Source organism: Blennius ocellaris (assembly GCF_963422515.1).
Source record: "Blennius ocellaris genome assembly, chromosome: 19".
Taxonomy (NCBI): domain Eukaryota; kingdom Metazoa; phylum Chordata; class Actinopteri; order Blenniiformes; family Blenniidae; genus Blennius; species Blennius ocellaris.
Genome location: NC_137668.1, coordinates 21,445,725 through 21,466,515, shown reverse-complemented (window position 1 = coordinate 21,466,515; position 20,791 = coordinate 21,445,725). Strand labels below are relative to the sequence as shown.

Genomic DNA, 20,791 nt, shown 5'->3' with positions numbered 1-20,791 from the left:
CACACACTTTCAGACTCTCCTCGCATAAGAAACAACACCGATAAGATATAAATCTGATGGGAAATATTCTCACACCGTACTCCGCGTGTTTAATTTGGCATTTTGTGGGATTCGATGATCAAAACAGTTACGTTCATGAAAGCTGCGGATTGTTTCTAAATGATCTAAATGTTCCATTTCATTCTGGTCATGGTCCAGAGGAAACAGTTCGAATCCACATCCCACCACTGCCACTTCGTGCGCACCCAAACACAATGGGTGTGTTTTCCATAGATGGGTGTTGACTCTTGACTCTGCCAAGCTGCAGCCTCCGACACTGGGAGTGCCCTCATGTTAAATAACACACATCACTCCAGCTGAGCTTCACTCAACTGGAATTATCAGCAATACTCTCTGACTGGAAGAGGCAAGCTTGTTTGTGAGTTAAATGATGTGTTTTGTTATTGCTGTCAGCTGACATTAACATTGTTTGAGTCAAATTGTCAATAATAGTGTTGTAGCTACCCACTGGCAAGTTATATTCAGAGTTCATCGTAAATTAAAAATTGTGCTGAGGGATAAATTGTATCTTGCTCTTTGAATCGGTCGTCAAATTCAAGTTGTCACTCATTTGCTGCTAAACTGTTTCCCCTCTGGAACAGACACAATGGCAATGTCCGTCCCTGTGAACGACGCGAACACCAGCTTCGCTCTGGTTCTGCTGAAGAGGCTGAGCGAGGACGACAGCACCGGGAATGTCTTCTTCTCCCCGTTCAGCATCTCTGCAGCCCTGGCCATGGTGATGCTGGGGGCCGCGGGCAACACAGCTGCACAGATGTCAGAGGTACACACACAGGGGGGGGGAAGAAAAAAAAAAATAACAAGACAAAATAGTACAGTCATTATGTTAACACACCCAGTAGTGTTGAAAGAACTCACATACGCAGTGAATGATTTCGCAGTGGTTTTGTCACAGTGTTGGAATTTTTCACTTCTATTCGACAACAATATAAAAAGGGTGTGGTTTTCAGGTTTCAAGTTCTGTCATGTTCGTAGTGCACTGAGTGCACTGTCTATTATGTATTAAACAGTACAGCACAGTACAGAATGAATGTATTCATTCACATTAAACTGTATACATGTGGTACCTTATGCAATAGAGTGGAGTTTCCAATCCACTCCAAAGGCACTGATATATTTAGCGAACAGCAGACGAGACTGAACAGCATTTTATCAAATGTCCTTAACTCTTTTAGCGATTCCCTTCAAGGCCGTGTACTCTCTGCTCTTTTATATATCCAGCTGTTGCGAAATTGCACGTGACCCACTCAGCAGTGTCAATGATTCAACCAAGATGAGAACTTTGATAAAAAGCCATGCTCCAAGTCACCGCCAGGTCGTCGGTTCAGTTTACCTTCATGCAGATCCAATTGGCACAAGAAGTGTTTTATTCCAACCGCCATTCATCTGCTAAGTAAATAGATGTGTCAATGTATGTATTGTGAGTTGTTTCTCTGTTTTGCTGCTCGCTGTGGGTTAATACATTTGACCAGATACAAAGATTGACTAAATTTGACAGAATCACCTTTTTATCTAATCTCATGAATGTTTTTGTTGTTGTTTTACTTTTGAATATGCCCTGCACCCTGACAACTGCTTACTTCTCATCATGATTTTATGTTTGGATCTTGGCTGCTGTCGGCACATGGAAAGTTGATGCAGCAACATCTGTCAGACTGATGTGTATTGGAAGGCAGCTGAACTGGACAATTCAAACCAGCTCTCAGATTCATAGTTTCAAATTTGGTGTTGTTGTTTTTTTTAAATTTGTGACAAAGGATAAAGAAGATGAACTTCGGATGGAATTTTACCTGCTGATGTAACTGTGCACTGGTCGTCGTGGGTAAAAAACTTGTGCGGGCAAACCGCCTGGGATTATCAGTTTTCAAGGATTCAGTAGTGCAGCAACAAGACTTGCTCAACTCTTAACTCTTAACTCACATTAAACACCTTAAACTTAGAAAAGCTAAGGTTGGATTGCTCGTTTTGTGCTTTCACAGATTGCTGTCAGGATTTGATTGTATAGTCGTGTCGCATTAGGATTAAAACCGCACCCTAACTTTGTTTTGTCTTCACAGTGTCACTCATTCTAATAAACAAAATGCTCGATTTCTCTTCCAGGTGCTCGGGTTCACCAGGTCAAAGGAAATAGGGTCATCGAAGGTAGAATCGATGGCCACTGACACCAGCACGAGCCCACAACCCAGTGAGCCCCAGGGGCAGATGCAGATGCAGATGCAGCAGCCCAGCAGGCTGCCCAAGTTTCTCCAGGTGCTCACAAAACCAAACTCGTGGGGTCATTAATGATCAGGGGTGGGGTGTCTTGCGGTGCGGCAATATAAGACTTTCATGCCGCAGTGGTTCACACGTAATTTGCCCGCCACTCTCTTTGATATTTTCCAGATGTTTTCAGGATTCATCTACCAACTGTTCAAACCCATTTTGCAGATAAAGCGTTTTTTTCCAGGCTATAAACAACAAAATCCGGTGGGTGATTGAGCGTTTGAGTGTATTAAGTTAAATCTTTCATGGGTGGTTTTACATCTCAGTTCTGGACCTTATTGGGTTTCATTTCAAATTTTGGCACTTTTTTTTTTCTTCCCCCATTGTAATTTGTACAGGGGTTGGGCTCATGAATAGAGCAACTTTCTCTTATCTTGGGGAGTGTGTAGGTGATTTTTTTCTTTAAATGATGAGAACATTACCACCTGCTTCAGTGCAAAGGTCAAAGTGCAGACAGTTGGAACAAAGTGAGTGATGTTAGCAGGTTAACAAAGGGCTAATTCAACTTCAATAAACAATATAAATCAAATACTATCACTACATGAACCAAAATCGATGTTTTAAGCTGCAAACATTCAAATCATCTCAAAACAATGGAAACATGTAGCATGGAGCATGGTTTGGAGCCTGTTCTCATCACTTAACAGGTGAGGTGGGAAATGACAAGAATCAACAGTAACAATAGAGAAAGTTGTGTTTGATGTGTCTTTGGCTCAGTGTTTGTTTGTTTGTTTGTTTTCAAATAACAACTGCAATGCCTGAAACCCCCCAGAACGTGGCCCAGAATGACGTCCATGCCAAATTCGCTGAACTCCTCAGAGGTTTCTACAAAGATGCTGCTCCGTACGACCTCAATCTGGCCAACAGGCTGTACGGGGAGCAGTCCTACACGTTTGTCAAGGTGTGTGTCTGTGTGTGTGTGTGTGTGTGTGTGTGTGTGTGTGTGTGTGTGTGTGTGTGTGTGTGTGTGTGTGTGTGTGTGTGTGTGTGTGTGTGTGTGTGTGTGTGTGTGTGTGTGTGTGTGTGTGTGTGTGTGAGTGTGAGCGTTGGTCTAACTGCATACCGCGACAGTTGCTCCCTTCAAAAATAAAAGAGTTGACTCGTGTGTGCACAAAGATTTTTTGCATTATTGTTGTGCAATCAGAGAGATTTCAACTATTTAACTTTTAAAGTCAAAGAGTTACATATTATTTCTCAAATGGTAAAGAAGTGAATACTTGTTGGATTATATGATTGGAAAGAATATAAATCTCAACCTGTACATCGTGAATAAACAACAAAATTCCAACAACATTTATTTGTGGAAAGGCATGAATTGCGTTATTTAATCAAAATCTTGAAAAATGTAAATGTGTTATACTAAATTGGGATGAAAGCAATGCTGTAACACCAATACATTTAGAGCAATTAAATCACTATATCCCACTATAGCACACATTGTATAATTCTACACTGTATCCTACAATATCCATCATGCAGTTGGTACTTTTCTCAGACAGTACTTTTTCATGGCGACACGTTTCAACCTGCACATCCACTAACCTACTTTTTTCATATCGAATGTAGCAATCCTTTATGGGTGTGGTGTTATGCACGATATCATTTGTCCTGCAGTGAATGAGTGAAAGTGGTCATTCAAAGGTGTGTTTTTTTTTTTTTTTATGACTACAGCTATTTCTTGAAGAAACCAAAAAGTTCTACAGTGCCGAGCTTGAGTCTGTGGACTTCAAATCGAGCGCAGAGGAGGCCAGGCTCAACATCAACGGCTGGGTGGAGAAGCAGACACAGGGTGGGTCTGGGAAGCAGTGATATCATATCAGCGTGTTAATCCCAATAAGCACCGTTCAGCCCATACTTAAATAATTGGATTAATGGAGCCAGGCAAGAAAGAAAGAATGTCACGGGACAAACAGAGACAAACCATTTGATTTACACACTCATATTTGGAAATGGAAAGACAGGCTTTAATTACATTTGGGATTTTCTAGAGTCAAACAAAATCTGTTGAAAAGTCTAAAACTGACAAGCAATGACAACAGATTTCACAACTTCAAAGAAATCTCAATGTTTCATCAAATTGTCATTTAAAAAAATGCGATGTGCTCATTATCGGTTAATAAAAACCGCTACAAGTGATCAAATATGGTTGCTTGCCGCATGACGGGTGAACCTCAAATGTTTATTTATTTATTTATTTATTTGACAGGGACAATGTGGTCATACATAGTTACAACATGAAAGATGCAGCTGATGCGACACATACAGAGTGTGTAGCAGAGAATGCTAATTTTCAACTCCTGTCCCTGGTTGAGCTTTTCCCTGTGGTACATCAAATTATACAGAATGTAGTTCCTACAAATGTGCAGGAAGGACATACAAACTCCACAAAGGAAGGCATTAATTCCCAGGCTACAACTGTGTGGCCGCCATTAGTTACCACAGTGTGTAAATCACTAAAGTGAAATGGTAATACTTTCTGACCCTTTGCACTGTCAGCAACTCCCTGTCAGAAACTCCCTGCCGCTTTGTCATTTTGTTTCAATGCACTGCCTGTGTTTTGAGCAATGCTTCGTGTTTCTGGTTTTTCAAGTTTCCACACCTCGTTTGAGTGTGTCTCACACCAATCCCTCATAGTTCAGCTAAGTACATTGTCATTGTGTTGTAAGGAATTTATCCCGGTTAGCTTTGAACCAGATTTTACCTCAAGTGTAAAATGTTGATAGTATTTTCCAGAACATTTGTTGGATTTTGTCAAAAATTATCCTGACTTAGAGGAAATAACGTGCATTTTTCAATTTGTGAGAGTAGTTATATTGTAACGTAGATTTTTTTTAGCGCATGAAAAGTAATCGATGATGATGATGATGGTGATACTTTTGCTCCGTGTCGCTCACCAGGTAAGGTGAAGGACCTTCTGCTGCAGGGTGTGGTGGACAACATGACCCGCCTGGTGCTGGTTAACGCCATCTACTTCAAAGGCAAATGGGCCAAGCAGTTCAAGGAGGAAGACACGGTTGATGACTATTTCAGAATAAACAAGGTGACTGCACACAGAAGAGCGTTGAAGAAATTATACTTAATATAACACAGATGATCTGAGGTCTGCCACCACACCACCTGTAGCCACATTGGCTTTGATTTTGCTATCTATGCAACAAATTAATTATTAACTTAGGAAACTGTTTGGTTCTCTCTTCCGTTAAAGTGAGATGAGAATGATATTATGAAGTTCCTCAAATGTACTGGGCATCAAACAGCATTGTGCAGGGTTGGACATTCAAGGCCAGTCGCGGTTTTGGACTGTGGGGGTAAACCACAATGCACAAAAATATAACAGGCAATCTCCATCCACAAATATCTTGCTATGAGGCAAGAGTACAGTACCAGCTTCTGGCCAAGGATGAATTCCTTCTTTCATAATCATTCCCATTTTTCATCCAAAAAATACATTTCTGAAGAAGCCTGACAATTATTTAATAGTATCGTCAAATGCAACCAGATTTTGCAAATTAAAACTATGTCAGATGATAGTATCAAACTGCTGTACACAACAATAAAGTGAACAAACAAACTTGAATTACAGTTATTAAGAGAATCAACGTTTTGTGAAGTTTTGATGCATCAGCTTGTAATCTTTCCCTTTTTCCATCTTCAGACTGAGACCAAACGAGTGAAAATGATGCGGCAGAAAACAAAGCTCTGCATAAACACCATTCCAGAGGTCAATTCCCAGGTAATGTCCTGTGTTCTCCACTTGTATAGTGTGTTTTTATCTATCCATGTTGCATTTGATTGTTTTTGAACAGATTTCAGTAAAATGAGATGAGCAGAGCTCATCTTCATATGAGAGATGAGCTTCATTCTTCATATGAAAATCAAAATAATATTTTTGACCATTGCATTCCAATGGAATAATATGAAAAAAACTGAAATCTTTACAAACAGATCCTGGAGTTGCCCTACATAGGAGAGGACCTGAGCATGTTTATCATCCTGCCTAATGACATCGAGGACGGAACCACCGGCCTGGAGAAGGTAAGACATTCACGCGCAGTTCACCAGGCGAAGCACTTTAAACAGATGGACTGACCAGCGTCCACACGCAGGTGGAAAAGGAGCTGACCTTTAAGAAGTTTGAGGAGTGGACAGATGTGGATAAGATGGGGAAAAATCTCGTTGAGGTGAGTCTCCCTCGCTTCAAGATGGAGGAGAAGTACAACTTGAACGACGTCCTGACGAGCATGGGCATGACGGATGCTTTCGATGTCTCAAGGAGCGACTTTTCTGGTGAGATGTGAAATAAATGCACAAACTGTTAAGTCTTGAAGCGAAGTGCTGTAACTGAAAAACGTATATATAAAGAAACCACATCGTCTGCAGACATTGCAAATGAATTCTGGTCTCGTTTCCTTCAATCTGACAGGAATGTCTTCAGCCAACGACCTGGTGCTGTCCAAAGTGGTCCACAAGTCGTTTGTGGACGTAAATGAGGAGGGAACTGAGGCTGCTGCTGCTACTGGAGCTGTCATCAGTAATCGTAGTGTGATGATTCCTATCAGATTCTTCGCAGACCACCCTTTCCTCTTTTTCATCCAATATAAACCCACTAAGTCCATCCTCTTCGCTGGAAGATGCTCCTCCCCTGAGTGATCACTACAGTGAAACGTACACATTGGACACACTTCGAGTTGGTGGGCCTGTGCATAAATACTGCATCTGTATTGTTCAATATTCTTTGCTTCCAATGCCATGGTATGGGATATCTTGTCTGGTAAAACAAATAATAACAGTAACCGAACAAAACTTTGGAAAAATCCAAGTCACTAACTTGCCTTTGTCTTGTTTGTGCATGCATGTAGTCACAATATCAATTATTAAAGATTATATCAGTTAATGAATAAATGTTATTTCTGTGTCAACATAAAAAAAAAATAAACATACGAAATTTTATTTGTGTCATGCTTCTTTGTTTTACAATTGCTTTTACAATGAACTTTCTTTCCTCACCACAATCTAATAAGCTGTTTCTAAGCAGAAGGTTGTGAAAATATTGGGACCATGATTGAGATGCAGGCCAAATTTACATTTAGTCCAGCAAAAGCAGGCCTTGGCAACCTTTGCACCCCCTTCCCAAAAACAGTTATCGCTTCAACCAACAGCTTCTCTGTTAAAATCCCATCATATAATGTAATAAACCTTATTGGATGATTATTCTCCATGTGGTTCATTCAAGATGCAATTCCAAGTCATAATTCAAACCCATTTAGATGCAATTATGGACACAGACAACAATACATTTTACTTTATTTATTATCTTTATCTTAATAACTTATTTCATTACCTTTACCTAAGTAAAGCTTTTACTTTATTAATTCTAGAGAATCATAATTACTTTGTTTTAATGTGTTTTCTTTATTTCTTTATAAAGCACGGTTTCCCTTGCCTTAAATGTCACTCCTTGTACAACAGGAGCTATTTTATGTCTTTCTTTTTCCAGCTCATGCGCACAAGTGAACAGTCTCGTGTCTTTTTTTTATTCTACGCGGCTTCCGTACTTTGACAGATCAGATGCGGAAGTGGAGTTTAGGGTGTGTCGGTTTGTCAACAATAAAACTGGAGTTGCAGCACGAGTCAACCTGTATCGCAGAGACTCCAGATCCCTGCTGAACCTTCAGATACGACAAATCTAAGTAAGTGTCAATGTGTCTCGTTCCCTTTGCTTGTGGATGTGTTGTATTTTTCGTCTAAACACCTGATGTCAGGAAGTAATAGACTAAGTAATTCATGTCGTAGGTGTAAAAAAAACGTCTCATCGGTGAACTTGCATGTCGAAGATCCAGATGTTTAACCGCAGCATAACATCTCCCATCGAGTTATTACAATGTCATGTCGTTCAGTTGTGTGTTTTTAACTAAATCTTGCCATATAATTTCAATGAGTTCAGGAATGTTTTTTTGGTTGTTGTTGTTGTTGTTTTTTAATCTCTACAATATGCTACTTATTTTCCTTTAACACAACGAAAACACTGGGATTAAATACCACTCAGTTATTTTCTGTATTACTTATGCATTCTTTTTTATGAATTGTTAGATTAAACAATAAATGCATGAATTGACCCTGTACTTTTTATTTAGGTAAGCTGAAGATGAATGAATGAATGAATGAATGACATACATCAGCTGAGTTTTTATTACAATCTATGATATACCAAATATGTATATTCTCTAATGATCAGCAGAAAAAAATTGGAATCTCATTGTGGACTTTGCCTTCAAATATTAAACTCAGTGCACATGGATATAAAGCTTGTAACTAAATTTGTGTTTGTATTTTTTTCAGACACCATGGCATCACCATCCGCTCTATCCAATGCCAACACTGCCTTCTCTCTGGCCTTGCTCAAAAAGCTGAGCGATAATGACAACACGGCAAACGTCTTCTTCTCTCCATTCAGCATCTCCTCGGCCCTGGCTATGGTGATGCTGGGGGCAGGGGGCAACACAGCCTCACAGATGTCAGAGGTATAATACCCCATTACCTGTTTGCCATGTGTTTTTCATGTGGGGAAATCTTTAGGTCTGACTCAACGACGTGTATCTTTGTAATGCTATATATTTAAGTAAAGACGGCATGCTGGGTATGAGTCAGGTGGTGCTCACCAGGGTGGGGTAACTGAGGGTGTGAACGCCCCCGTCAGTCTTCCTCTGTCAGCAAAAATGACAAAGATCTGCTCTGTCCGACTTTTTTTACGAGGGCCAGCTTTATGTTGTGTTTCTATGGAAACAAAACAATATGGAAGTGTAAAGGCAGTAAAAGTACAAAGTACACATTATCAGTTCCCAGTCAATTACAGAAAAGAGACTATTTACTGCACCGTACAACTGATTGTAATCTGAGTGTTGTTCTCTTGCACAATTTAGAATTAAGAACAGTGACTTGTTCAGAAAAACAAAAGATCTCCCATAAAGAAAAAAAAAATATTGCAGAAATTATTATACAGAGCAAATATATTTGTGTGTTTTATTGGATAATACTCAAACACATTGGAAAGAAAATCACTCACACCTTACAGGATTTGCTTTACCTAAAAGCAGGTAAACAAGATGAACCAGGTAATTAATGCTATAATTAGAATTAGTATAATGCAAGGAGGCTTTTTGCAAAAACCACTCTCCTTGGACAAATTGAGAGTGGTAGATGGAATGTAGGTGTGAGCCGTCATTGTAAGACGAGAACATTTGCTGGCTTTTGGAGAAAACAATGGAGGTAAAGCCACACCCGGAAAAGTCAAGCTGGTTTGTGTGAGTATGTGGGAGGGGAAGAACTATTCTGTCATCTGTCATAATCCTGGGATTAAGAAATAATTCTGACCATTTAAAACATGATAAAATTGTCATTATAACATATTTTTAAATGAATAAGTTAGTCTGGGTCGAGCCTTTGTCTCTTGTGATGCAATACTACTGTAGTATAATAATAAAAACAGGCTTGACATATATAATTTTGTGTACCGGTAATGATTCTACAATATATTGAAGTTTCATAGCTTGAATCAAATTGTGTTTTAAGTGGATTTTAACTTAACGACTTGCATGATGTATTGGCTCTTGTCCAGAATTTAGATTTTCATAGATTGGAGAAAACTGGAAAGAAGAAGCATATACAGGTCCTCCAATGCAGTAGCTGAAATAACTAAGGAGCTGAAAGTGTAAAACATAAAACTGTACACTTTTCTCCAGAAAAAGAATATTAAAAGGAGTTTCTTGATGCACTTCCGAGTGAGTGTAGTCAAGCTATTTGTTAATGCGTCTTCCCACCCTGACCTCCACAGGCGTTGTCGTAAACGCAGAGAGTTGATTGCATCGTTGTTCTGTGTGACTACCCTTTAGCACTTCCACTTCCACTTCCACGCATTTTACAGTGTGATGTAATATGACCTGCAGCTGATGGTAAAATTGGCATTTTATGTTTAAAAACAACCCTGCATTCACAGGGAAATATTTAATGCTTTATGGTTTAAACTGTTACAGTATTGTTTTTTTTAGGTCTGCATGTAATTAAAGCACTATATTGAAATGTGTATTTATTAATACATGTTAGGATTACTGTGTTGCAGGTAAAGTACAACCCACCCACCCCTGTAGAAATGACATTATCATTGACAGTACCCAACCAAGCAGAGTTCGTGTTGAACTTCAAGATTTATAGGTAACAATTGCACCCCCAGGTCCTCTGCTTTGCTAAGGCAGAAAAGTCGCAGCCTGCGGCAATGCAGCAGATGCAGATGCAACAGCAGGTCAAATTCAGACTGCCAGAGGCTCTGCAGAAGGTAGCACCCAAGCAAACAATACAGGGATTCTATACTAACAGGTGGTGCGGGTGGTTCCAGGGAGATTTAACGCTGGGGTTTTTTTTTTTTCCGACTTTGCTTTTTGCCTTACTGACTTTCTATAAAACTGTTGTGAAACTGGGAGTAGACCTTGCTCTGGGCAGTCTACCAAAGGGTTATTGTGTCTCTCCGACTGATCCAAGCCCAACAGTACTACATAATACACTGGAATGCAGTCCTGTCCTTTTATGGCTTCTTCCTGGTGGGTTTCTTATCTCCTGTCAGCAGCTTCTGGAAATTATGCTTAATACTCACAATGCATGAAAATATGTTTCAAGGGGGCAAACCAGTTCTACAATTTTCTTTTCTTTTTTTTTTTTAATGTGTGCTGTACATCATGGTATTATTCCAACGACACATATGCATGTGTTTGAAATTAAATTTAACAAGCAGGCAAAACAAGGAGTCAAATGTAAGATCTCCTCTGATTTGGAAGCAGACTATCAATGCCATGATGAAATACATTGGACAGAGAGAACGCCATGGTGGAGGGAAGCTTTTTCATAAAGTGCTTTTATGAAAAGCATTTTATTAAAAAAAGCATTAAATACTTTTTAATAAAATTATTTTTAGGATGCTCATTCAACTTGGGTGTGAAAGGGACGCAACACATAACACCACCAGGCCAGCTTGTAAAAAAAATTTTTTTTTGTAACTGTTGTTTCCTTTTTGCACAGTGCTTGAAAACCCGGGATTGTACAGATGATGTGCACATGAGCTTTGGCCAGCTGCTGAGCGAGCTCAACAAGGCAGATGCTCCATTTGCCCTGAGTGTTGCCAACAGACTGTACGGGGAGAAGTCCTACCAGTTTGTTGAGGTGTGTGCGTGTGACTGTGTGAGACTGTGTGTGTGTAAGAGAGAGGATGTATATGCATTTCTAGTGTGGGGACATTAATCTGTTAACCTACTTAAATTATGGTGACTTGTCATCCTTGCGTGTACAAAAGGCAAATTCCTATTAGGAATATAATAACAATGTTGGGTAGAATACATGTTTTATGATCAGAATAAGGTTAGAGTCAGCATTAGTTGTGGATGAATTTCAAGAAAGGCTGCTCTGAGTGGATTTAAATCCATGCCAGTCACTTATAAAAACACAAGGTGCGTTAGTGTGTGTGCTTTCACGTTTGTTCACACATTCATAAGCAGAAGGGAATGAGCGAGTTGTGAGCATTTGATAAAGTGAAGTAAATTATCCATTTTTGTTTGGATGATCTTGAATGTTGCTTTTATTTTCAGGATTTCCTCGAGAAGACGAGGAAGCACTACAACGCCGAACTGGAGTCTGTGGACTTCGCCAAGAGCGCTGAAGCAGCAAGAGTCAATATCAATGGATGGGTGGAGAAACAGACACAAGGTGGGGGCGGCTCATAGCTGCATGTTCTAAGTGTCATTCAGTTTTATGTAAATGACACTATGCTCTGCACATGCACTAAAAATGTGTTTATATCTTTGGTTAGGTAAAATTAAGGACGTGCTGATGCAGGGCGTGGTGGACAGCATGACCAAACTTGTGCTGGTCAACGCCATCTACTTTAAAGGCAACTGGAACAAGCAGTTCAAGGAGACGGCCACACGTGACGCACAGTTCAGGATCAGCAAGGTAAACTTTGCCGCCGGGTGAACATAATATAAATCCTGGTTTATTGCCATATGTGCAGCAGAAAATCTGTTTCTCGTCAGAAAGAAATGTATTCTTTCCTGTGCATGGAGAATGGCAACAGTAAAATAGCATTATAAAAGAGCATGGAAAAGAAACTTTTAAAAAAGTATGTACAATATGTGAATAAAAAGTTGCAAAATTACATAACGAACACTCTATGTACAAATAGACGGGAGTCGTCAGAGCAGCATGCATAGTGTGCAATCAGCTGTGTTCCGGATGTGTCACTTTTCACACTTCTGTAATCTGAATTAGGCTCTTGCGAAGTTTGAAGGGGAAAAAATGATTGCAAGCTCTATATTGTTTTAGAAGTCATTGGTTTTTGTTAATGGCTTTACATGCACAGGGCGAAGGCCAGAGAAAAGTAATGTAAAGTATTTCACCTTCTCCCGGTCAAAGGTTATCCTTCCGCTCTGGCCCCGCCCCCAATAGTGATGTCAGAGTATTCTGACTGCACCGAATCATCAGAGTGGTGTGTAAAAGATAGAATTTTTGTGTTTGTTTTCAGAACCAAACCAAACCAGTGAAGATGATGTTCCAGAAAACAAAGTTTCCTTTGACCTTCATCCCTGAAGCTAACTGCCAGGTAATTGAAACCTTTCGTCTTCAAGACCTTTACGAGAAACAGATTCAGTGTCTTTGTTTTTTTGTTGGTTTTTTTTAAACAGCAGTGTCATACATGTAACGTTTGAGAGCTTGTTTTGACAGATCCTTGAGATGCCTTACAAAGGGAAAGAGCTGAGCATGCTCATCTTTCTGCCCATGAATATCGAAGACAGTTCAACAGGTCTGGAAAAGGTACAACGCGCTCACATTTACACTCAGTTAAATATACAAGATTCAGGTGAAGCAGCAGCTGACTGATATCACACCCCCCACCTGCAGCTGGAGAGCGTGCTGACCTACGAGAACTTTGTGGAGTGGACTCGTCCGGACATGATGGATGAAACCGAGGTTCAGGTGGGCCTGCCTCGATTCAAGATGGAGGAGCAGTACGACATGAAGGATGTCCTGATCAGCATGGGCATGGCGGACGCCTTTGACATGACGATGAGCGACTTCTCCGGTACGATGCATCTCACTCTCGTGCCGCTTAACTTTTCTCAAATCGCTCCTTGTTATCAACGCTCGTTCTCTCCCGGGGAACAGGCATGTCTCCTGCCAACGACCTGGTGCTGTCCAAAGTCGTCCACAAGGCTTTCGTGGAGGTCAACGAGGAGGGAACCGAGGCCGCTGCAGCCACCGCTGCTATCATGATGCTGCGCTGTGCCATGATTCAACCCCCCTTCATCGCTGATCACCCCTTCTTGTTCTTTATCAGGCACAACGCCTCCATGAGCGTCCTCTTCGCGGGCCGATACTGCTCCCCCTGAGCACACACTTTATCTTTCAACCCAGCATGTCTCATGTGAAAGGTGCAACATGTATTGCGTGGTATACTGCAAGTCGGTTCAATTCTATTTGGAAGTACACTCAGCTCTGGGGTATCCCATTACATATACCCATCTCACCATGCAATTGTAATTCCAGAATCATCTCACCTCTTGTATATGAGCTTATCCTGTGCCTTCCTGACTTCTGTAACCAAACCTCAACCTGAACTTCTGAATTTTAGCCCTTATTTGCTGCAGCCTGACATGTCAGCATAACTTTACTATCCAGTACTTTACACGCTGGCAATGCAGACATTAATTGTAACCAATGGTATAATATATTTTTTGCACTTTACCAACAGTTCATGCGACATATTTTTATATTATTGCTGAACCAAAGAGTCTTGATAAAATTCCAGTGACACTGAGAAATGTTAGAAAACTGGATAAAAGTTCAATAAGTACAGACTATAAACCTTTTAATTGAATTGTGAAGTGGCCTTCGTGATTTTAAGATATTGTGTCTAATAATAAGTTGTTTCCCTTTTTCATATTATCTAACTTGATGGACGCAAAAGAAGTTCATGAACTTGCATTTAGTTTTTCGTGTTTGTTAAACATCTACCAGTTATTCTTGTGAAGGACATGTTCTTTTCTGCATATTTCTTCCACCGACAGTTTGTGTGTTGATGACGATCACATAATAAATGCAAGTAACCTTATTGAATTCTCCGTCTGGTTCATTTCTAATTCAATCACATGATGTTTAGCAAAATGTCCCATCCTTCAAAGTGAAGGTCACGCTTTGTACAGTTTCTATGAGCTGATGTGCTGAAGTCAAATGAAGCATAGTGACATCATCATTTCTTCTTCTTGGGTTCTGGATATTCGTGAAAATAGCAAGCTTTTGTCGCATTTCGGGTGTTTTTTTTACACGACAATGGTGCACCGAGTCACTGAAAATGTAAACCTTTGAAAACGCTCCCCTTCTCCGTGTACACAAGGAAAACAGAGCTCTGGTGCTGCACACGTGCACGACCATTGCAGTAAATAATTCTGTGCAGTTTATGCTGTTCACTCTTAAATTTAACAGTGCATCCACAATAAAATCTACATTCAACACTATCATGCGGACAGAACATCTGGTTACACATCTGGAGCCTCTTCTCATTCATACACACTGACATATGCAGACACTACACAGAATTGTCATTTAAAACATGAAATAATAAAATAGCAAAAAAATGTTGCTTGAGCATGAATAATGTTGTCATGTGACTGACACTGGTCAGTGTAAAAACAAATAATTATTCCACTGGTTAGATTGAGGGAGGCAGCTGATTGTCTCTGGTAAGCCAGCGAGAATGACTGGATTTTGACAGATATGTAGAAAGAGAGCAGAGGTGAAAGTAACACGGGCTTGCTGTAAATATTTTCTTTTTAGCAGAGAGTTACCAGGAATTCAGTGAGACACACTCTTGGGAAGTGTGTGGGCTCAGCAATGACTTCGCCTGAATTTTGCAAGAGCTTGTCCGCTATCTTCTCTTAAAACAACACTCCAATGATTCAGAGATAAAAGCACAATAGATCAGTGATAAAGCCCACTGCTCAGTACTTGACAACACCCGTTTGTAGGGATAATGTTCATCAGCGTTTTGGTCAACTGCTGAGTGAGTTCAACAGTGCAGATAACTCACATGCCCTGAGTGTTGCCAACAGGCTGTACAGGGAGCCGTCCTACCAGTTTTTTTGAGGTGAGAGTGTATGAAGTATAAAAGTTTGCTTTGACAGATCCCAGACATGCCTTTCAAAGGAGAAGAACAGACATGCTCATCTTGCTATCCATGGATATCGAGGAGAGTTCAACAGGCAATATGAATTACAATATATAAATACATATTTATTTGCAGGTTTATTGAGGTCTGGAGAATTATATCCCATCCTGTGCCTTCTTGGCTTGTGCAACCAATCCTCATGTGTGAAGTTTGACATGTCAGTGATGTTTTACCTTCCAGTGCATTACATGCTGACAGTGCAGACACTAGATTTATCTTTGTTGTTATTATTATATTGCGTGGTAGCTCCCCTCCAGGACAGCAGGTGGCGTCAGTGAGTTCATTGGGTGGCTTTACGTGCCTGTCCGCCGCAAAAGAAGAGGCACCAATCAGCTGTTTTCCTTCTCACTTCCGTGTTGTCACATTTGAAACTTTCCTCTCCTGAAACAAATGTCTTTTTGCTCGCCCGTTTTACGAAGATAACACCATATGAATCCTCCGCATGCTAAAGCAGAGCCGAGGTGTCCGCGGACAGTTTGGTCGTCTCATCGTCCACGAAACGAGCAAACTTCGCTCTTCGCCTCCGGCGGTCGCAGCTCCTCTGGATGGTGACGGTTCACGATGGAGGGGCTCGTATCGCAACTCGCAGACAGACGTGTCCTCTTCGCATCTTCCTTCGTGCTGCGGCTGGCTCTGGTCTTCTACGGAGACTACCAGGACAGGACCATGGTGGTGAAGTACACCGATATCGACTATCACGTGTTCACGGACGCAGCGAGGTTCATCACGCAGGTGACGTCATTCATTAGAAGCGACGTATTGTTTACAAAAAAGAGGGGGAAAATGTATTTAATTTGTATTTATTTATATACTAACCCTAACCCTACAATGATTAAATAAAGAAAAACGAGAAGAAAAAGTTAAATCTCATGCTTCTGGTTTAGGTTTATCTAAATAAATTCAGTAAAGGACAGGTTTCTCCTGTTTTATTTGAGAACATGTCGTGTTTGAACTTGTTATTAAAAGCAATAAAACAACCCTTTTCCTCACTGAATGTAATGCATCATGGATTATTTATCAGCTAAGTAAGATTTCTTTTTACCATGCAGTTATCAAATAGTCCAAACAACACGTTCTCCCAAAAAGAGGTCACCAATTCAGATTTCATTAGATTAGATCATTCTTTATTTGTCCCACAATGAGGACATTTTCACTTTTACAGCAGCAGAGGACAGTGATACAGAATATAAACAATAATAGTAAGTATTAAAAAAAGTTTCAAAACACTTTCGATATGAATGAAATCAAATATCTATCAGAGAGTTATACGTTTTAAGTGATGCTTTGCTGTGTTGATATTTAATACCATTCATATCCATGATCGCTGTCTGGACATCTCTTGAACAGGGCGAGTCTCCATACAACAGGTCAACCTATCGCTACACTCCTCTTCTGGCCTGGCTTCTCACTCCCAACATCCACCTCACCGTGATGTTTGGCAAAATCCTTTTTGTTGTATGTGACGTGCTCTCGGGAATGATCATCTATGGGAGTCTCTGCCTGCGAGGTCTCCGCTCTGAGGTCTGTGTCTGCGTCATCGGCCTGAACTTGTTGATCAGTGTTGCCGTTTGACAGAAGAAGAAAAAAAACAAAGATTTTTTATTTCTCTCTCCGTGGTTTATGTTCAGACTGCGAGCTGGATATCTGCTCTGTGGCTTCTCAATCCACTGCCGATGGGAGTATCCAGCCGAGGAAACGCAGAGTCCATCCTGGCAGCGATGGTCCTTGGGACATTATACTGTATGGAGGGTGAGTGGAAGGTGATTTGTATTTTATTTCTTTACCTTTTGGGTGGTGGGGGTGTGTAAGTGATGTTTGTGCTAAAAAATAGTTTCTCTTCTATTTTTTTTTTTCCCCAGCCAAGCACCTTATATGGGCAGCTGTGCTTTATGGCCTGTCGGTTCACATGAAGATCTACCCTATTACATATGCCTTGCCCATTGCTCTGGCTTTGCGCACAAGACAAACCACAGCAGAGGAGGACCCAGAGAGTTGGAGGAGGTGGAAGAAGTTCATCGGCTTCATTCTGAGTTTTGTCAACAGAGAGCTGCTCCTCTTTGCAAGTGTGGCTGGGGGACTCGTTTGTGCACTCACCGCCCTCTTCTATTACATGTGAGACAAACACAGACACTCGGAACATTGTTTACCCTGGCTGTAATTTAGAGTTGATGATGCTCTTCAGCAAATTATTTTTAATTTGATGAAGCACGAGCCATTCTACACTGTGCTATATCAGTTAGTGTACCGTCTTTAAATGCAAATGTTCAAATTGTGTGAATGCTCTCCTCTTTTTCAGGTATGGCTGGCAGTTTCTTCATGAAACGTATTTCTATCACGTGACCAGAAGGGACATCAGGCACAATTTCTCCCCATACTTCTATATGCTCTACCTCACTGCAGGTAATCGGTCTCTTTCGATGTGTTCACAGAATATTAGCTCAGGGAGAGATCGTCATTTCCCCTGGTCCTGCAGCAACAAAGAGTTTCTTTTATCTGTCTGTAGATGAAGAAAAAACTTAGAAATATTCAGCATATTTTAAGTATAGCGATAATCCTACCATGTTATCAGATTGTGTACATTAGTTTAGAATTAACTGTGTTTTTATGGAGCCTGTGTTTACAAAGAATTTGAATATATAACAATGATGCAGCTCAGAACTGAGACTTTCCCATTTTGTAGTCAAGACAATTCAGGTACAAAGGGAACGTTCTGTTCATAAATCAACAGAGAAGTCGAAAACATTCTTGTGACCTGTCATATAGAAATACAAATGGGTGACTGTCACTTAATTGTAGGAATCAGAGAAGTTCTTTCAAGAGGGAAATTAATCCATGACACAATTTAAAATGTCACCTCGTCATATGCAATCATTTCATTTTCCAATGATATTTTAAACAAGACAAATAATAGTACAAATATGGTTTTACGGCTGGTTTTCAGCAGACCGAGTCTTACAGATTCGACTTCCTTGTGTGTTTTGTTCCTGCAGACAGCAGGTGGAGCCAGTGGCTCGGACTGGCAGCATTCCTGCCCCAAGTTATTCTGCTGTTGGTGGCATCTTGGGCCTTTCACCGTGACCTTTCCTTTGCCTGTTTCCTCAACACAGCCATCTTTGTGTCGTTCAACAAAGTCTGCACGTCACAGGTGCGTAAGCAAGCAGAGTCTCAACCCTCATGTTCTGCTCATCCTGAGTCACTGTGACCCTGTGCAACTTTAGGTGTTTTAAAAAAAAATCCAGATAAACATCTAATTCAGTTGTATCAAGGTATAAGTGAACATGAGGAAAAAGGTGTTCCTTACCTTTCACTGATAATGGTTTGTGTGGGATAACTCACACATGTTTAATTTGACTTCATTCGTAAGACATCACGCAAACTGTTTAGGCATTTCTCATAACATCTTTAACATACATTTCTTTGGTGATAATTAAAATGAGACACCCCTGACTTGACTGTTCATATGAAATAAGTGACTATTGAAGACCACTTCACCTTCTAGTGGGTTGCACAATAGTGGAAACTGTCCCGTACACGTGTCCCACACTGTCCTGAAGCTACGTAGCTGTATTTCCATTTCTTTCTACTTCTCCCTGATCGCACGTTTCCCATCTAAATTACATGAGTCACTACCATGCCAGTGTGCCCTGGTACTCTCTTTATTCTGGTTTTTGTGTGGGCAGTTGTGTCCGACAGTCTTTTTTTTTTTTTTTTTTTTAACTTGAATTGGCTGGAGGAATAGGAATAGTCTTTTCTGGATCTGGTGTGTAATCATAATAATCCGAGGCTGAATTGATCTCAACTTGATCTTCAGCTTTTGATACTATCTCTTCCTCTTGTCATGGTGGTGAGTGTGCTATTTATTTTAATGGAGGACTGTAATGTTGGACAGACTTCCACTGAAAGTCAAACATCGAGTCGTTTCAAATTATGACATTTGTAAACATGCCAACTGTGCTGATGAAATAATACCATTCATGGGATTTCTAGTTTTGAGCAGTGTTCAGTCTAAAGCTCTGTGCAGAAACATTTTATTCTTTTTTTTTTTTTTTTTTTTTTAAATCCTGCTTTCAGTCCTGATTGATATCTTACTTTTGTACTATTAATGCTTGGTCTCTTTATGCAATTGTGTGTCACTCCCACCTGCTCTCACTATATCTATGTCTATTCAAGCCCACACCAACAAACTCTCACCCATTTTGCAGTTGTGTCTTGCCTAACATGTGTGGGAGGAATCGCTTTGTTCTTAAAACTGGGTTTGCTCTGGGCAGAGATAAGCAAACAGGTGTGGAACCGATTTGTGCCCCTTGTACATTATGGCATTCATACATGTGGCTCAACAGGAACAACTGAAACTTGTTCCCATATGTCAACTTTCGTTTGAATTATCAAAGTAAAATCCAGCGTTAATCTTTTTGTTAGTGTTGGTTGACTTGATAAGCCAAGCTGAGACCAGCAGTCTTTTTTTGTGTGTGTGTGAAACCACCTGGTCCCATCAGATTTCACTTCTGCCCATGAAACCCATCAGATTCTAGTCAACGTGTAGTCTTCTGGTCCACACGGGGCCAAAAACAATGTTTTTTTGTTCTACAGTACTTCTTGTGGTACCTCTGCCTGCTCCCTCTAATCATCCCACAACTGAGACTGTCAGTAAAACAAGGCTTAGGACTGCTGCTCCTCTGGTTCACCGGGCAGGTAATTCAGTTTGACATGTGAATTTTGTACAAACTTTTAATATATACCAAAAGAAACTACCATAGTTGTCTCTCTTCTAATAGGGTATCTGGTTGGGTCCAGCCTACCTCCTGGAGTTTGAAGGCTACAACACCTTTTTGTGGATCTGGCTCGCAGGACTGCTCTTCTTGGTGATCAACAGCTTCATTTTGATTCAGATTGTAATCCATTACAAACCAACAGCGCCTCTACAGAGACTGAAGCTTGAGTGACTGTGAATTATTAAAGCATCACTGGAAAGAGTTTCCTTCAATTTCTACTTTGCACCAAAAAGTGTTTTTAATTTCCATCATCCACCCCCTCATCCTCCTTCTTTTAATTACATTTTCATTTAAATCGAGTCATTTTAGAACAAAACGGTTAAACAGTGCAATTTTCTCAGCGGCAAAGCCTCAGTTTGATTCTCAGTTATTCTGAGTTAAACCCAGGGATTAAGTGCTTGCCTTTGCGGGTCAAAACACTTTAAATCCAGTGACT

General features: G+C 40.4%; 2 protein-coding genes across 2 annotated transcripts; both read left to right on the top strand.

Annotated features, from left to right (window-relative positions):
• Positions 1-341: 341 nt before the first annotated feature.
• Positions 342-14,464, top strand: LOC308143905 (uncharacterized protein). Its single transcript, XM_080514847.1, has 21 exons — positions 342-418; positions 642-823; positions 2,161-2,310; positions 2,443-2,526; positions 3,095-3,223; positions 3,994-4,111; positions 5,220-5,362; positions 5,978-6,055; positions 6,268-6,357; positions 6,429-6,609; positions 6,746-6,968; positions 7,792-7,832; positions 8,662-8,843; positions 10,550-10,651; positions 11,389-11,529; positions 11,952-12,069; positions 12,173-12,315; positions 12,884-12,961; positions 13,084-13,173; positions 13,261-13,441; positions 13,525-14,464. The coding sequence occupies exons 2-21, from the start codon at positions 647-649 to the stop codon at positions 13,746-13,748; spliced, it is 2,673 nt and encodes an 890-aa protein (XP_080370973.1). The 5' UTR covers positions 342-418; positions 642-646; the 3' UTR covers positions 13,749-14,464.
• A 1,490-nt stretch (positions 14,465-15,954) lies between these two features.
• On the top strand, positions 15,955-20,526 carry pigm (phosphatidylinositol glycan anchor biosynthesis, class M; the record flags this gene model as incomplete). Its single annotated transcript, XM_080514697.1, has 8 exons — positions 15,955-16,315; positions 16,931-17,104; positions 17,212-17,332; positions 17,443-17,695; positions 17,880-17,983; positions 18,574-18,728; positions 20,174-20,275; positions 20,359-20,526. Exons 1-8 carry the CDS (start codon positions 16,145-16,147, stop codon positions 20,524-20,526), a joined length of 1,248 nt encoding a protein of 415 aa, XP_080370823.1. The 5' UTR covers positions 15,955-16,144.
• Positions 20,527-20,791: the final 265 nt, after the last annotated feature.